Below are 17,542 nucleotides of genomic sequence, written 5' to 3'. Positions count from 1 at the left end.
GAGCCATGTCTCAATTTTTTCTGTTCAGCACTTTTGGAGATATCGTGGTGCAAAGTTTTGCCGTTTTTCCAAGATGGCGGCCGACCACGTGACTGATGACGTCATCATTAACATATTTTATTCCCCATGGAGAGTTCTTTACAATGAGCCATGTCTCAATTTTTTCTGTTCAGCACTTTTGGAGATATAGTGGTGCAAATTTTTGCCGTTTTTCCAAGATGGCGGCCGACCACGTGACATATGACGTCATCGTTAACATATTTTATTCCCCATGGAGAGTTCTTTACAATGAGCCATGTCTCCATTTTTTCTGTTCAGTACTTTCGGAGATATAGAGGTGCAAAGTTTTTCGGTTTTTCCAAGATGGCGGCCGAACCACGTCACCGATGACGTCATCAATTGGGCAGAGTCTATTCCAGGGCAAGACCAATATGTGTGCAAAGATTGGCGATTCTCCGTGCAACGGTGTAGACGCAGTGCTGCAAACAGACAGACAAACAGACAAACAGACAGACAGACAAACAGACAAACAAACGAACAGATCAACATACTTGCCGGAATCTTTTCCGGCAAGTAACAAACGAACAGATCAACATACTTGCTGGAAAATTTTTTCCGGCAAGTAACAAGTGAAAACACAACATCCATCCACCTTTGGTGGCTGAGGCAACTACTGATGAAACTACCACAACTACTGATAAAACTACCACAACTACTGATAAAATTACTACAACTACGAATAAAACTACCACAACTACTAATACAACGGGCACAACTACTAATAAAACTACAACTACTAATAAAACTACAACTACTAATACAACAAGGCAGAACTACCAATACAACTAGCACAACTACTAATAAAACCACAACTACTAATAAAACTACCACAACTACTGATAAAACTAGCCCAACTACTACTGAAACTACCACTACTACTAATACAACGGCACAACTACTAATAAAACTACAACAACTACTAATAAAACTACCACAACTACTAATACAACGAGCACAATGACTAATACAACTACCACAACTACTAATAAAACTACCACAACTACAAATAAACCATAACAACTGCTGATAAACTACCACAACTACTAATACAACGACCACAACTACTAATACAACTACCACAACTACTAATAAAACTACCACAACTACTGATAAAACTACCACAACTATTTATTTAAAGGTTTCAATTATTTCCACACCCTTGTGGGATTGATTAAAAGCATGTGTGAAGTTCACGATAAAAAAACGTCATTGCATCAGAGCAGTGATCACGTAACAACGATCATCACGTGAATCATCGTGATCACGTGGTCACGTATGAATATAATCTTGTATCGTCTTCTTCTATCTTCTATCTTCGATATCTTATTATAATAGAGCAAACGTATATGGTTATGTATGTCGCTATGTATGTTTATATGCGACTAAAACGTCTTCTTCTTCTTCTTCAAATAAAATTTCCACCCTCTTAATTAACTCTCTTAATTGTGTTAAGACTGCTGAGATCCCTCAGACCTTTGATGACCCTTTAATTCCCCCAAGACCCTTCAGACCACCAAGACCCCTGAAGACCCAAAATACCCTGAAGACCCAAAACACCCCGAAGACCCAAAAAGACCCCGAATACCCAAAAGACCCCGAAGACCAAAAAGACCCAGAAGACCCAAAAGACCCCGAAGACCCAAAAGACCCCAAAGACCCAAAAATACCCAAAAATACCCAAAGACCCTTCAAGACAAAGAAGAACCAAAAGAACCTTAAGACCCAAAAGCCCCTGAAGACCCAAAAGCCTCTGAACACACCAAAGACCCAAAAGATCCTGAAGACCCAAAACACCTCAAAGACCCAAAATACCCTTACAGGCCCAGAGGATCCAAAAGACCCTGAAGACCCAAATGGCCCTGAAGACCCAAAACACCATGAAACCCAAAAGACACAAAAATGGTCAAAGATGCCTACCCCTCTGAAACGACGTGTGGTATGAAACGCGTGCGGAGGAAACCTCTGAAACAAAAAATGTCGGGACGGGTCCCGGGAAGGCTATAGGCTAGGTGGCAAGGCCGGTCGAGGCCGCCGAGGCCGGGCTGGGCCTATTTCGCAATAAATCTTCTTCTTCTTTCAAAATCTCTTGAAGTACAATTTATGCACTCAATGGGAATATCTGACCGATTGCAACACATCTTTCAAAATTCTCTCTCGCGGGGCCCGACAGAAGAAAGAACAAGGAATCGTTGAGGGCTAACTGATACTGGGCTTGCGTCAGACTTATGTACAGATTAAATTCATTCAAAAAGAACCCGGGCAACGCCGGGTGCATTCAGCGAGTGTCTAGATACTGTTTTAGAGAGATGTTGGTCTGTGTGTGTGTGTCGCCATTTTTCTCAGACCTGGCTGAACAGATCTTCATCAAACTTTCAGAGGTTCATCAGTGAGTGCCTGGGAGTGTTTTAGGCAAAGGAAAAAAAAATTGAAAAAAAAAGTTCGTTTTATTGGAGTTAAAAAACAAACAAATCTCTCGATAGTGCCGAAGCCTTTTAAAATGAATGACAGTTATATACAAGTACACATTCGCATAAATAAAAACAAAACAATCACCAGACATTTGAATACAAATAAATCAAACAATTCAGGAAGTGTACGAAGGTGGTAGTAGGGCTTCCTCTTCTTCCTGATCGGCATCACACGTAACATAACAAACGTGATGAACGGCACATTCACCAGCAGGTATTCAACGAAAAGGTGATGAATCCCCTTCCACACCCCCACACTCCCAAACACCGGGTACTCCTGCTAGTATATAAATATATATATTTCTATTAATATATATATATATCAATTCAATTGGATGAAAATATATACCGTATATACACAAATTAATTAAATATTAACAAATTAATTATTTTATGATTATTTTTTTTATATTTATTTTAATTACGCAATGAATCAATCAATTTATTGTACACCACTCCCTCCCAATACCGTCTCCATGTGCGCTGGAGGACATGTTATTTATTTGATGTGGGGCGGTGTACTTTGAATGTATCTCTACTTGTTATGTTATTTTTCTGTCCTTGGCCCTGCCATTGGTGTTTCCCGCTCTCTTTCTTGACTTTGTATGTAAAAAGTAATTTGACAAGTTTGTCGGACTGTGACTTAGGTTGGTTGGTCAAGCTAGTCAAACCTGTAGCCTGGCAGCATTCCTAAAACCACATGCTGTGTGGGCACACACTCAGGACAAGGGGGGATAACTTTGACAAAAATGAAGTTTTGGTCAAATCAGATGCAAAAATGTTACTCTTCATTAGACAACTTTGTGGAACTATGCTGCAGGCCCCTGGGTGCACTATATTGAAGTAGGGCACCTGGGTGCACTGTATTGAAGTAGGGCACCTGGGTGCACTGTATTGAAAAAGGGCACCTGGGTGCACTATATTGAAGTAGGGCACCTGGGTGCACTATATTGAAAAAGGGCACCTGGGTGCACTGTATTGAAAAAGGGCACCTGGGTGCACTGTATTGTGAAGTAGGAACCCTGGGTGTGCTATATTGAACTAGGATGCCCGGGGACACCACACTGAAGTTAGTAGACAGACAGCCACAAAGACAGACACGCAACAGTACCCTCACCTGTCCATCTGGAACAGGTGAGGCTAATTACTTGTCCTTTAATGAAAGTCTCGGCGTTATTAAAGAGGAGGAAGAATTCCATTCTTGTTGGTTGTTGGGAGTGAAGAGATTGGGTTCAAATTGATTTCAGATAAAGAAGTAAAATCAACAATGAACTTATTTGTTTTATAAACTTTTAATCACACCATTATCAGCAATCACATCATCATGCGATATTAAATTACTGCATTGATTTGAACACAAAATAACTTTCACTCTCGTGAAACCAGAAAGCATCTGAAAATGCAAAGCCCATCCGCTTCCGTTTGTATTCAGACGTCATCTTTTTCTTCATTAAGCTCAAAATAATGAAAACCATTTAGAAATAAAATACAGAATGAAAATTGATGATTTTACACAGCCTTGACCTTTGAGCTTTAGATCTGAAAAAAAAACGATCAGCTCCTATCATTTGATTGGTGAACCAATTCAGTGACCCAATATGCAAATTCTTAAAATTTCAGGTCAACTGGGTGAAAATTAGTGATTTTACGCAACCTTGACCTTTGACCTTTTGATCTAAAAAAAAAAACAATCAGCTCCTAGCTTTTGATTGGTGAACCAATTCAGTGACCCAATATGCAAATTCTTTAAATTTCAGGTCAATTGGATGAAAATTGACAATTTTATGTGACGCTGACTTTTTGAAAAAATTATTAATTTATCTTCTCCATATTCTCATAATAAAGCTTTGTTGAAAATTTGATAAACTCAAATGGTACATTAAAATTTCAGGTCAATTGGATGAAAATTGATGATTTTACATGACGCTGACCTTTGACCTTTTGACGAAATTATTAATTTGCCTTCTTCATATTCTCATAATGAAGCTTTGTTGAAAATTTGATAAAACTCAAATGGTACATTAAAATTTCAGGTCAATTGGATGAAAATTGATGATTTTACATGACGCTGACCTTTGACCTTTTGACGAAATTATTAATTTGCCTTCTCCATATTATCATAATAAAGCTTTGTCGAAAATTTGATAACAAAACTCAAATGGTAAATTGAAATTTCAGGTCAATTGGACGAAAATTGATTATTTTACATGACGCTGACCTTTGACCTTTTGACGAAATTATTAATTTGCCTTCTTCATATTCTCATAATAAAGCTTTGTTGAAAATTTGATAAAACTCGAATGGTACATTTAAATTTCAGGTCAATTGGATGAAGATTGATGATTTTACCTGATGCTGACCTTTGACCTTTTGACCAAATTATTAATTTGCTTTCTCCATATTCTCATAATAAAGCTTTATTGAAAATTTGATAACAAAACTCAAATGGTAAATTGAAATTTCAGGTCAATTGGACGAACCACCTGTTCAACACTGCATTTAACATTTAACCCACAGCATTTAACCCCTGACTATCTCTTCTCCTTCTCCTTCCTTTTGCTTTGATTATTTACCTATTGATTTTTGTCTTTTTGCACTTGTTTTTTGTACTCTGTCAAAGCGTCTTTGGGCTTCTTGAAAAGCGCTTTATAAAATAAATGTATTATTATTATTATTAAAATTGATTATTTTACATGACGCTGACCTTTGACCTTTTGACAAAATTATTAATTTGCCTTCTCCATGTTCTCATAATAAAGCTTTGTTGAAAATTTGATAAAACTCGAATGGTACATTTAAATTTCAGGTCAATTGGATGAAGATTGATGATTTTACATGATGCTGACCTTTGACCTTTTGACGAAATTATTAATTTGCCTTCTCCATATTCTCATAATAAAGCTTTTTTGAAAATTTGATAAAACTCGAATGGTAAATTGAAATTTCAGGTCAATTGGATGAAGATTCTCATCCTCCTCAACATTCTCATCCTCCTCGACCTCAGCGCCGCCTTTGACACCATCAATCACACCATCCTCCTCACCCGACTTGAAACCACCTTTAACATTACCGGCACTGCCCTCTCTTGGATTAAATCATACCTCTCTGACAGACGCCAGTTCATCTCCATCAATAACTGCAAATCCCCCACTGCTCCGCTCCCCCAAGGTGTCCCCCAAGGTTCAGTTATTGGCCTCCTCCTCTTCATCCTTTACCTGTCCCCCCTCGGTCACTTAATCCACCGTCATGGTCTCCAATTCCACTGCTTCGCCGATGACATCCAGCTTTTCATCTCCACCAAGTCCATCTCCACCGCCACCCACTCTATCCTGACAAACTGCATCACTGAAATAAAATCCTGGCTTCAGATCAACTTCCTCAAACTTAACTATGATAAATCTGAAATAATCATCATTGGCCCAAAAACGCTCACAAAATCCACCCATAACTTTGCCCTCAACATCGACGGTTTCCCAGTATCCACCTCCCCTCACATCCGGAATCTTGGCATCATCTTTGACCAAACCCTCTCCTTCGACAAATACACGAAACAGATCACAAAGACAGCCTTCTTTCACCTGAAAAACATCGCCCGTCTCCGTCCATCCCTATCCTCCGTGGCTGCAGAAACCCTCATCCACGCCTTCATCACTTCCCGTCTGGTCTACTGCAATAGCCTCCTTTATGGTTCACCCTCAATAATCACCAATAAACTCCAATACATTCAGAACTCCGCTGCCCGTCTACTCACCCATTCCCGGACCCGTGACCACATCACCCCCGTCCTTTACAAGCTTCACTGGCTCCCCATCTCCCAGAGAATCCAGTACAAAATCCTCCTCTTGACCTACAAAGCCCTCCATAACCTGGCCCCATCCTATCTGGCTGACCTCCTCTCCAGACACACTCCCACCCGCAACCTCCGCTCTGCTGGTACCAACCTCCTGACCCCCCCCCCATCCGGACCAAATTCAGATCCTGGGGGGACAGCGCCTTCTCCATCGCTGCTCCCACCCTCTGGAACTCACTACCTCACACCATCAGAGACTCCTCCTCACTCACCACATTCAAAACATCACTCAAGACCAACCTGTTCAACACTGCATTCAACATTTAACCCACAGCATCTAACCCCTGACTATCTCCTCTCCTTCTCCCTCCTTTGTGCTTTGAATATTTCCCTATTGATTCTTCTTTTTTGCAATTGTTTTTATGTTTTGCTATGCATTATGTTTTGCACTCTGTCAAAGCGTCTTTGGGCTTCCTGAAAAGCGCTATATAAAATAAATGCATTATTATTATTATTATTAAGATTGATGATTTTACATGATGCTGACCTTTGACCTTTTGACCAAGTTATTAATTTGCCTTCTCCATATTCTCATAATAAAGCTTTGTTGAAAATTTGATAACAAAACTCAAATGGTAAATTGAAATTTCAGGTCAATTGGATGAAAATTGATTATTTTACATGACGCTGACCTTTGACCTTTTGCGAAATTATTAATTTGCCTTCTCCATATTCTCATAGTAAAGCTTTGTTGAAAATTTGATAAAACTCAAATGGTAAATTGAAATTTCAGGTCAATTGGACGAAAATTGATTATTTTACATGACGCTGACCTTTGACCTTTTGACGAAATTATTAATTTGCCTTCTCCATATTCTCATAATAAAGCTTTGTTGAAAATTTGATAAAACTCAAATGGTAAATTGAAATTTCAGGTCAATTGGATGAAAATTGATGATTTTACATGACGCTGACCTTTGACCTTTTGACGAAATTATTAATTTGCCTTCTCCATATTCTCATAATAAAGCTTTGTTGAAAATTTGATAAAACTCAAATGGTAAATTGAAATTTCAGGTCAATTGGATGAAAATTGATGATTTTACATGACGCTGACCTTTGACCTTTTGACGAAATTATTAATTTGCCTTCTCCATATTCTCATAGTAAAGCTTTGTTGAAAATTTGATAAAACTCGAATGGTACATTTAAATTTCAGGTCAATTGGATGAAGATTGATGATTTTACATGATGCTGACCTTTGACCTTTTGACGAAATTAATAATTTGCCTTCTCCATATTCTCATAATAAAGCTTTGTTGAAAATTTGATAAAACTCAAATGGTAAATTGAAATTTCAGGTCAATTGGATGAAGATTGATGATTTTACATGACGCTGACCTTTGACCTTTTGACGAAATTATTAATTTGCCTTCTCCATATTCTCATAATAAAGCTTTGTTGAAAATTTGATAAAACTCGAATGGTACATTTAAATTTCAGGTCAATTGGATGAAGATTGATGATTTTACATGATGCTGACCTTTGACCTTTTGACGAAATTAATAATTTGCCTTCTCCATATTCTCATAATAAAGCTTTGTTGAAAATTTGATAAAACTCGAATGGTACATTAAAATTTCAGGTCAATTGGATGAAGATTGATGATTTTACATGATGCTGACCTTTGACCTTTTGACCAAGTTATTAATTTGCCTTCTCCATATTCTCATAGTAAAGCTTTGTTGAAAATTTGATAAAACACAAATGGTAAATTGAAATTTCAGGTCAATTGGATGAAGATTGATGATTTTACATGACGCTGACCTTTGACCTTTTGTCGAAATTATTAATTTGCCTTCTCCATATTCTCATAATAAAGCTTTGTTGAAAATTTGATAAAACTCGAATGGTACATTAAAATTTCAGGTCAATTGGATGAAGATTGATGATTTTACATGATGCTGACCTTTGACCTTTTGACCAAGTTATTAATTTGCCTTCTCCATATTCTCATAGTAAAGCTTTGTTGAAAATTTGATAAAACACAAATGGTAAATTGAAATTTCAGGTCAATTGGATGAAGATTGATGATTTTACATGACGCTGACCTTTGACCTTTTGACGAAATTATTAATTTGCCTTCTCCATATTCTCATAATAAAGCTTTGTTGAAAATTTGATAAAACTCGAATGGTACATTAAAATTTCATGTCAATTGGATGAAGATTGATGATTTTACATGATGCTGACCTTTGACCTTTTGACGAAATTATTAATTTTATACCTCTCCCACCCCCCCCCCCCCCCCACCCTTCCCATGCCTTCTCCCTCCAAGCCCTCTCCCTCCCACAGATCTCCCGATGTCCCTGTTCTCTGCCGTTGTGTTTGTATGCTTCCCGCTCTCTCCCCATCTTGTCTCCCGCTCCCTTTATTGTATGTTTTGTGTGTCCGTTTATTTTTATTTATATATTTTTAAATCTTTTTGTGATTAATGTTAGCTCTTACACGAGTCTCGATCTTGTATACATTTTTTTTTTTTTGCCTTCTCCATATTCTCATAATAAAGCTGTTGAAAATTTGATAAAACTCAAATGGTAAATTGAAATTTCAGGTCAATTGGATGAAAATTGATGATTTTACATGACGCTGACCTTTGACCTTTTGACCAAATTATTAATTTGCATTCTCTGTATTATCATAATAAAGCTTTGGTGAAAATTGGATGACAATATCTCAAATGGTTAAAAAGTTGCGGCCCAGACAGACAGACAGACAGACAGACACAAACACACACACAGACACACAGACACACAGGAGTGATTGAAAAACCCTGTCTCTTGCTGTGCAGGGGACGAGCCGATGAACTTTCATCACAAACAAACGCAATGAACAAAATCATCACAATGAGCAGAAGCGCACAGAACCAGAACCAACACTCCAAAAACCAGAACATAAATATTTACCAGAACCAATCCCGATGGCGGGTTTAACGGAGTCCGTGAATTTCCCGATGAACACGTGCAGGAGTTGCGACTCCACGAAACATCTCAGCTCTCCCACCTCGCAATCCAAGAAGAACCCGAACCGTTCAGGATCGCCCGACACAGATAGGGGGGTTTCATGTTCGTTGTGACATGCTGTGTATTTATCATTAAATTTTCGTACACACCATGACCTGATATTCCTTCCCAACCCACTCTCCCTACCTCCCCCTTTCCGCCCCATTGAGTTTAAAGCGACTCCGATTCTGAACCAACGACTCAAACTCACGTCGACCTCCCAGTAGTGACAGCCCGAGGAGAAACCCTCAGAGGAAAGAACTTGATCCCAAGAATCAAACCGATCAGGGTGTTTTGAGTACGGATGTACATTCGGGGTTTGAGTTGCCGTCCTGAGGTCCTGGGTTATTGATATGCGTGGATGTGCAGAGTTTGGATCCAGACTTGGCGATCGTCCATCTGCAAACACAGACGGCACGTGCTCAACAAAAACCAATGGGTCAAGACAGACCTGAGGCCTGTGTTCCATTACCAACAAGAAAGAGCAACCAGAGATTGCAGACCCTCGCCAGGATGTATTTTCAGTGGTTTTTAAGGCTTTTGTGTTAAAAACAAATGTGGCGGCCGAACCACGTGACCGATGACATCTTCATCATTATTTTTTTCTCCACCAATTTATCCCGAGATGATGCTCAAGAAATTTCATCTTCATCGGATGAAGTTTTGTACTTGTGGAATTACGTCATAATGGAGATGACATAATGGAGATGGAGATGACACTGAGACACATAATGACACATACGGAGACACAGATGGAGATGACATACACATAACACATTAACACGTAGATGACACATAATGGAGATGACACTATGACATCATCATTAACATATTTTATTCCCCATGGAGAGTGCTTTACAATGAGCCATGTCTCAATTGTTTCTATGCAGCGCTTTTGGAGATATAGAGGTGGAAAGTTTTTCCGTTTTTCCAAGATGGCGCCCATACCACGTGACCTATGACATCATAATTATCATAAAAAAATTATACAGGTGGAGTTGCACCTATGGTGGAAATTTCCTGTCAATCGGACAAACGGTTGCCGAGAAAATCATATTTATTCTGTGCGGACAAATAGACAAACAAACAGACAGACAAACAGATGAAAAATCGGTCAGAGACCGAGGACTTGCCGGAATGTACTTTTTTATCGGCCATTTAGGACAAATATGGCGGCCGAACCACGTGACCGATGACGTCATCATTAACATATTTTATTCCCCATGGAGAGTTCTTTACAATGAGCCATACCTCAATTTTTTCTATTCAGGACTTTTGGAGATGTGGAGGTGCAGAGTTTTTCGGTTTTTCCAAGATGGCGGCCGACCACGTGACTGATGACGTCATCAATCACATATTTTATTCCCCATGGAGAGTTCTTTACAATGAGCCATGTCTCAATTTTTTCTATTCAGTACTTTCAGAGATATGGAGGTGCAAAGTTTTGCCGTTTTTCCAAGATGGCGGCCGACCACGTGACTGATGACGTCATCATTAACACATTTTATTCCCCATGGAGAGTTCTTCACAATGAGCCATGTCTCAATTTTTTCTGTTCAGTACTTTCGGAGATATAGCGGTGCAAATTATTTCGGTTTTTCCAAGATGGCCGCCGAAACACGTGACCGATGACGTCATAAATTGGGCACAGTCTATTCCAGGGCAAGACGAATATGTGTGCAAAGTTTGGCGATTTTCCGTGCAACGGTGTAGACGCAGTGCTGCAAACAGACAAACAGACAAACAGACAGACAGACAGACAGACAGATGAAAAATCGGTCAGAGACCGAGGACTTGCCGGAATGTACTTTTTTATCCGCCATTTAGGACAAATATGGCGGCCGAACCACGTGACCGATGACGTCATCATTAACATATTTTATTCCCCATGGAGAGTTCTTTACAATGAGCCATGCCTCAATTTTTTCTATTCAGGACTTTTGGAGATGTGGAGGTGCAGAGTTTTTCGGTTTTTCCAAGATGGCGGCCGAACCACGTGACTGATGACGTCATCATTAACATATTTTATTCCCCATGGAGAGTTCTTTACAATGAGCCATGTCTCAATTTTTTCTGTTCAGGACTTTTGGAGATTTCGTGGTGCAAAGTTTTGCCGTTTTTCCACGATGGCGGCCGACCACGTGACTGATGACGTCATCATTAACATATTTTATTCCCCATGGAGAGTTCTTTACAATGAGCCATGTCTCAATTTTTTCTGTTCAGCACTTTTGGAGATATAGTGGTGCAAAGTTTTGCCGTTTTTCCAAGATGGCGGCCGACCACGTGACACATGACGTCATCATTAACATATTTTATTCCCCATGGAGAGTTCTTTACAATGAGCCATGTCTCAATTTTTTCTGTTCAGCACTTTTGGAGATATAGTGGCGCAACGTTTTGCCGTTTTTCCAAGATGGCGACCGAACCACGTGACTGATGACGTCATCATTTACATATTTTATTCCCCATGGAGAGTTCTTTACAATGAGCCATGTCTCAATTTTTTCTGTTCAGTACTTTCGGAGATATAGAGGTGCAAAGTTTTTCGGTTTTTCCAAGATGGCGGCCGAACCACGTCACCGATGACGTCATCAATTGGGCACAGTCTATTCCAGGGCAAGACCAATATGTGTGCAAAGTTTGGCGATTCTACGTGCAACGGTGTAGACGCAGTGCTGCAAACAGACAGACAGACAGACAGACAGACAGACAGACAGAAACAGACAGACAAACAAACGAACAGATCAACATACTTGCCGGAAAATTTTTCCGGCAAGTAACAAACGAACAGATCAACATACTTGCCGGAAAAAATTTTCCGGCAAGTAACAAACGGATTCAAATGCAATACCCTCTCCTCCTGCGAGGGTAATAAGCTTGAAATGAGCTAATGAGGGGCAGTACAATCGAACAATTTAAGTGTGGAGGATAAGATGATGGACACAGCAAGACAACCATACTAAAATATGCGATTTGGTGTCTGTCTGTCTGTCTGACCCCAATACATTCGGTCGTTACTTATCCAATCTCAACCAAACTTGACAAGAGGATTAAGGGTCACATGTTGAAGGTTGTAGTTACTTCATTTCCCCCTGTCACAAGGGGCTCTTCTACCATGGACGAAATCTGTGTTAAGGTGTATAGATAGCTTATCATGGCATTTTTCCAAGACCGCTTCTAATAACATGGACCTCTGGTCGCTCGTACCTGTTACTGTATTTGAGCCTGGTGAGTAACTGCTGAAATGTATCCATCTGGGTTCTTCCTGACATCTTTGCTCTTTGTTCCTTTCACACTTCTTTCTACTTTTTTCACATTTCTCTTTATTCATTAAAATTATTTTTCTTTATTTCTTTTTATCTATCTGTCTAAGAAGAGGTGAATTCTTGCGGAAAGTTTTCTATAAGTTTCACATTGGCTGCACCTGGATGGGTTTGAGAGTCATGGAGTAGCGGCTGAAACCCCAATCCTGTCCAGGTTCCTCCTGATGACTCCATCTTTGCTTATTCGGGTTCCTTCTGATGATTCCAATGCAGTATTTGGTCATCCATTTGAAAATGTAACTAGAGTTAATTGAACACGATACCCCATGCAGTGTTATTTCAATTTGAATAAAATAATGATTTTAATATGTATATTTTTTGTATACAAGATCGAGACTCGTGTAAGAGCTAACATTGATCACACAAAAGACAAACTGACACATAAAACATAAAACATATGATAAAGGGAGCGGGAGACAAGATGGAGAGCAGGGACATCGGGAGATCTGTGGGAGGGAAAGGGCTTGGGGGAAGGAGGCATGGGAAGGGGTGGGGGAGCTAAAAATTATTTGGAAACATGGACACTGCTAGAACTTCCAGGAAAGAAGTCGGTATTTCAGAAAAGTGCATCTGGGGTGAATTAACGGAGGTAGAAAAGATCAAGGTTTTGGATGGGGGAAGATAAGAAGAGATGGTGGATTTAAAAATAGTTTTTAAAATCCGAAAGTTTAGTGCCATTGAAGTAGTCCAGTAGCAGTCCTCATACCACTCTTTCACAATGTACCCCATTAATTTAAAACTTTATTAAAATTGAAGTCCTGCAAAACTGGAGATTTTTGGAAGTATCATTGCAGGCGATTTGTATACAATCTATCTATAATTCCAGTAATCTCTGTGTGTATGTTTGTTTGTACGTTTGTTTGTTTGTTTGTATGTCTGTGACTGCTGTTTCTCGACAACTACCGGTCCGATATACTTGAAACTTGCCAGGTATATTGCTGGGGACCCGAGGATGTGCCTTTTCAAGGTTTCATATTAATCGGACAATTACTTACCGAGCTATGTCCAAAAAACGATTCAACCAATCAGAGAGCAGCGAGCTATCGCGTGTGCCGAACGTGGCGGACACACTCTGCCTCGGATGGCACATTTGAGAGCGTATTCATTTATTTCACGTTTGCAAACTATGTTGCCGTTAAACTATGTTTTAAAACTAATAAAAACTAATTTGCGATTCATCGTAACTGCGATATACGACCTTCCGGACAGTGAGGACTGCACTTCCGGCATCCAATCACAGAACGCGTTATTGCGTAGGCGTGGCCGATGTGAGAGCGAGCTGATGCTGAGCCCAGCGCGTGCGCCATTACGGTACGTAATTCGATTTCTTCCGGAGAAAATAATAATTTCTCGATTTCTTATGCGCATTATTTCTCCCAATTCAGTCAGAGCGAAGGGCGGAAGCGAAGAGCGTTGTTTTTTTTGTTTACGGGCGTACGGGCGGGGTAGAGCGTACGGGTAGCGTTTTTTTTTTTTTTTGGCACATTTGAGAGCGTATTCATTTATTTCACGTTGGCAAACTATGTTGCCGCTATGTTGGCGTTAAACTATGTTTTACAACTAATTAAAACTAATTTGCGATTCTTTCGCTTTCCTGCGCATTTGTGCACGCTATGGCGATTTCTTTACCAAACTCCGCTAGCCGTTAGCTTTGGACCAAACCATTTCATGTAAATAGAGGGGGGGGGATTGTCACCGTACTCGCAAGCCGTTAGCTTTGGACCAAACCATTGCATGTAAATAGAGGGGGGGGGGGGGGGGATATACTTTTAGATATATATATAGTACGGGCATGCCCTAGTAGTGATAAAGTATTGAATTAAATTTAAATAAAATAAAGATTGTAAAAGTCGTATAAATAAATTAATTGTTTGAGAGTCATATCGGATAGATCAGAGTCGAGGAAAGACAAAAAGCAATAAACTTCATAAGAAAGCAAATTGAGGTGGAAAGGAAATAAGCAAAAGAGTGAAACAATATAAGAGGGAAATAGAAAATAAAAATTGAAAAGGCAAAAAAAACAAAAAAAACAAAAACGTTAAAAATGTAAGTGAAGGGTTCGTAAGTGAAGTGAAGGGTTTGTAAGTGAAGGGTTCGAATAATATTAAAACATCTTTAAAAAATGGAGAAAATAACCATCCAAGAACATTATGATCGAATTTTTATGATAATCATGTTTCCTCTGAATTTCCCTTCACTTACAAAGAATCTGCATGCTGTTGTGATCCAGAGTAGCCAATTCTCGCTGCTCCACTGGCTCTCCTGTGGAAATGCGAAAAGAAGAACAAAAATTACAAGCCGTCCCAAAAATTACTTCCTCTGTTGGTCACATTTTGTCTTCCGTTAATATTTTCTTCATAAAAGTTATTGTAAATGTGTCACTCACTCTCTATCTTTTTCAGTAAGTTCTTATTGAACTCGATGATTAAGTCCAGGTTCTTCTCCTCCTTCGAGAAATCCAGCACTGTGGGTGTCGCTCTCTTTATGACTTTAAAGTCTGATATGGACATGACCCTTGGAATGAAAAAGAAAAGCAACACATCAAGAAGGGCAGCAGTTTGGGAAGGAGAGAATGATGGTAAAATAATACTTTTTCCCATATCAAATACAAGTTTTCTGTTAAAGAGTGGTAAATATGGAAAATGTATCGAATTTATTATCCTGCGCTCGCGAAGCAAAAAGCGGGGTTAAGGGATTGGTTACGTGAGTACGTACGTACGTGTCTGCATTTTCAAAATTCATTTTCTCGTCAAAGTTGGTCCGATTGACACGAAAATTTGCACCATAGGAGCGCCTCCTCCTGTAGATTTTTTTAGTAATAATTATGATGTCATTGGTCATGTGGTATGGACGCCATCTTGGAAAAATGTTGCACCTCTATATCTCCGAAACTGCAGCATGGAAAAAAATTGACACATGGCTCATTGTAAAGGACTCCGCAAGGGGAATAAGGGTTGTTAACGATGACGTCATTGGTGCTTTGATTATGATGTCATAATTCAACAAGTGCACCGCTTAGTCCCATCAGTTTGAAATTTATTGAGTGTGATCTATGCAACAATTATATTGGAGAATGTAAACTTATGATATCATCGGTTACGTGATCTGGCAGCCATATTGTATCACTCACACCAAGTTGACTGCGCAGGGTAAGTATTGTTACGTTTGTAGGGGGTAGGGATACCTTAGTCCAGGAAGATTGCATAGGCAGTGTGCTCTGACTGTCATGAAGAAGAAGAAACCTCGATGTATCATAAGTAGGGAATTTGTGTAGACCGGATGTCGGCCGTCGGGTTAAGCTTGTATCTTCGTCCCCATCAGAGGGGTGGGGCTTGTTAATTTGCGAGGGATTATGGGTAATTAATTCCCTGTTTGTAATTGCTCTTTTTAAATCTTTTCCTTTGTTGTTATGACACCGCACGAACAGACTAGCCAGAAATCGGCCATTAACCACACTAATTAAAAACCAACCAGAAAGCAGGCATCAAGCACTTCGGCTGATAACACCGACTTGGTGAGCGCAGAGGCACAAAAGCTCCGTGTAGACACGCCCGAAGAGCAGTGGTTGGACAGGGATTTGATTGGCACAGAGGACTGGTAAGAAGGGACTATGGGATTGGTGAAGCAGGCACGGATGACGTCAGAGCCGCGTGTACAAAAGAGGTGGAACGGAAGACATTTTGTTTTCTCGCTTCTTCTGATTCTGGATCCGATAGCGAACGGTTGCATTTTGGTGTCTCTCGGCATCGACATTTTATCTCTCTCAGCATCGACGTCCTTTTGGTTCTTCTTGTTTTGGGATCTGGCGGTGAATGGTCGCATTTTGCATTCTTGCGCAAAGAGGATACATCGCGTATGGCCATGTTCCGAGATCTTGCTGGTGGTCGTGAGGAGGACATCTTGCTAGTGGTTGTGAGGAGGAAGAGCCGTGACCGAGGGCTGCGGTGTCCCGCGCGAGGACGACGAAATAAGCGAGGCTGGAAGAGCGAACTGTGCATGGAGGCCTGGTTTTTTTTCCCGCCCAGGAGCTGCGTGGCAGAGGTGCGGTTCCCGCCAAGGCCTCAGACGATCTTTGACGATTCCTGACGAGATACACCAGCCGATTTGAGCTAAGTGCCCACTAAATAACACGTATTTATTTTCAGTTATTTTATCCCATTGTTTGTATTCGAGTCTGTATGTGGGAGCGCTCCAATTAGGAATTTAGTTTATCATGCATTTTCTTTGTTACCGGCATTTCTTTCATTAAACCTGTTTATTTGTACATTTTAATTCCGTTTCGGTTTGAGTTGATTTATTGCAGGTTTAAGACTGCAGGTGGGATCCATGAAGCTCTTCGGCTTCTCCCCCGCTTGCTGCCTCACCCCCCCCCCCCCCACACGCATATTCTCTGCTATATAGCTATATATTTTGAACGCCTCGGAGTGTTAAGCTCCTTTGGTCATCTGTGGCACCCTGCGGTGTTCACCACACAGGGGAGTCACACGACAGTGTTCTATGAATACCATATAGTTTTATTTCTGCATCAATCTGCATTTGGAAGTCTTGAGTTTGTGGAGAAGCTTAAAGGTTTTACAGGCTGACAGTGGTAAAATAGGAGCAGGCAGACAAACATTTGAACATGAGAGGAACAAGTAGTTGAGTGGCATGAAAGGAATGCAATGAAAAACAACAACGAGAAAGCATCTGAAAATGCAAAGCTGATCCACGTCCGATTTGTACTCCAATGAAACTTGATGAAAACAACAACAACAACAAAAAAAAAACCTCCTATAATTCCATGAGTGTGGCTCTCCCATCCCATTATTTTGTACCTAATTAACGTTTTATGCTTCT

At 40.0% G+C, this 17,542-nt stretch overlaps 2 protein-coding genes across 3 annotated transcripts in view; one reads left to right on the top strand and one right to left on the bottom strand.

Moving 5' to 3' along the window:
• Window positions 1-8,772, top strand: part of LOC137414239 (uncharacterized) — a 45,186-nt gene extending 36,414 nt beyond the window's left edge. The window contains exon 7 of the transcript XR_013621827.1: window positions 8,657-8,772. The gene's annotated coding sequence lies outside the window, so the exon portion shown is untranslated. The remainder of the gene's footprint in view (window positions 1-8,656) is intronic.
• Window positions 8,773-8,805: 33 nt separating this feature from the next.
• LOC137414232 (tripartite motif-containing protein 14-like) overlaps window positions 8,806-17,542 on the bottom strand; it is a 48,495-nt gene continuing 39,758 nt past the window's right edge. For both annotated transcript variants that reach the window (XM_078769985.1, XM_068099716.2), the window contains 3 exons: window positions 15,093-15,220; window positions 14,909-14,968; window positions 8,806-9,779 (listed from right to left, as the gene is read on the bottom strand). In XM_078769985.1, coding sequence (XP_078626111.1) covers window positions 9,220-9,779; window positions 14,909-14,968; window positions 15,093-15,220 — 748 coding nt within the window. In that variant the 3' untranslated portion in view covers window positions 8,806-9,219. The remainder of the gene's footprint in view (window positions 9,780-14,908; window positions 14,969-15,092; window positions 15,221-17,542) is intronic.

This window comes from Myxine glutinosa, chromosome 1 (assembly GCF_964187855.1).
Source record: "Myxine glutinosa chromosome 1, kmMyxGlut1.1, whole genome shotgun sequence".
Classification (NCBI taxonomy): Eukaryota; Metazoa; Chordata; class Myxini; order Myxiniformes; family Myxinidae; genus Myxine; species Myxine glutinosa.
This window is presented reverse-complemented; position numbering and strand designations above follow the sequence as displayed.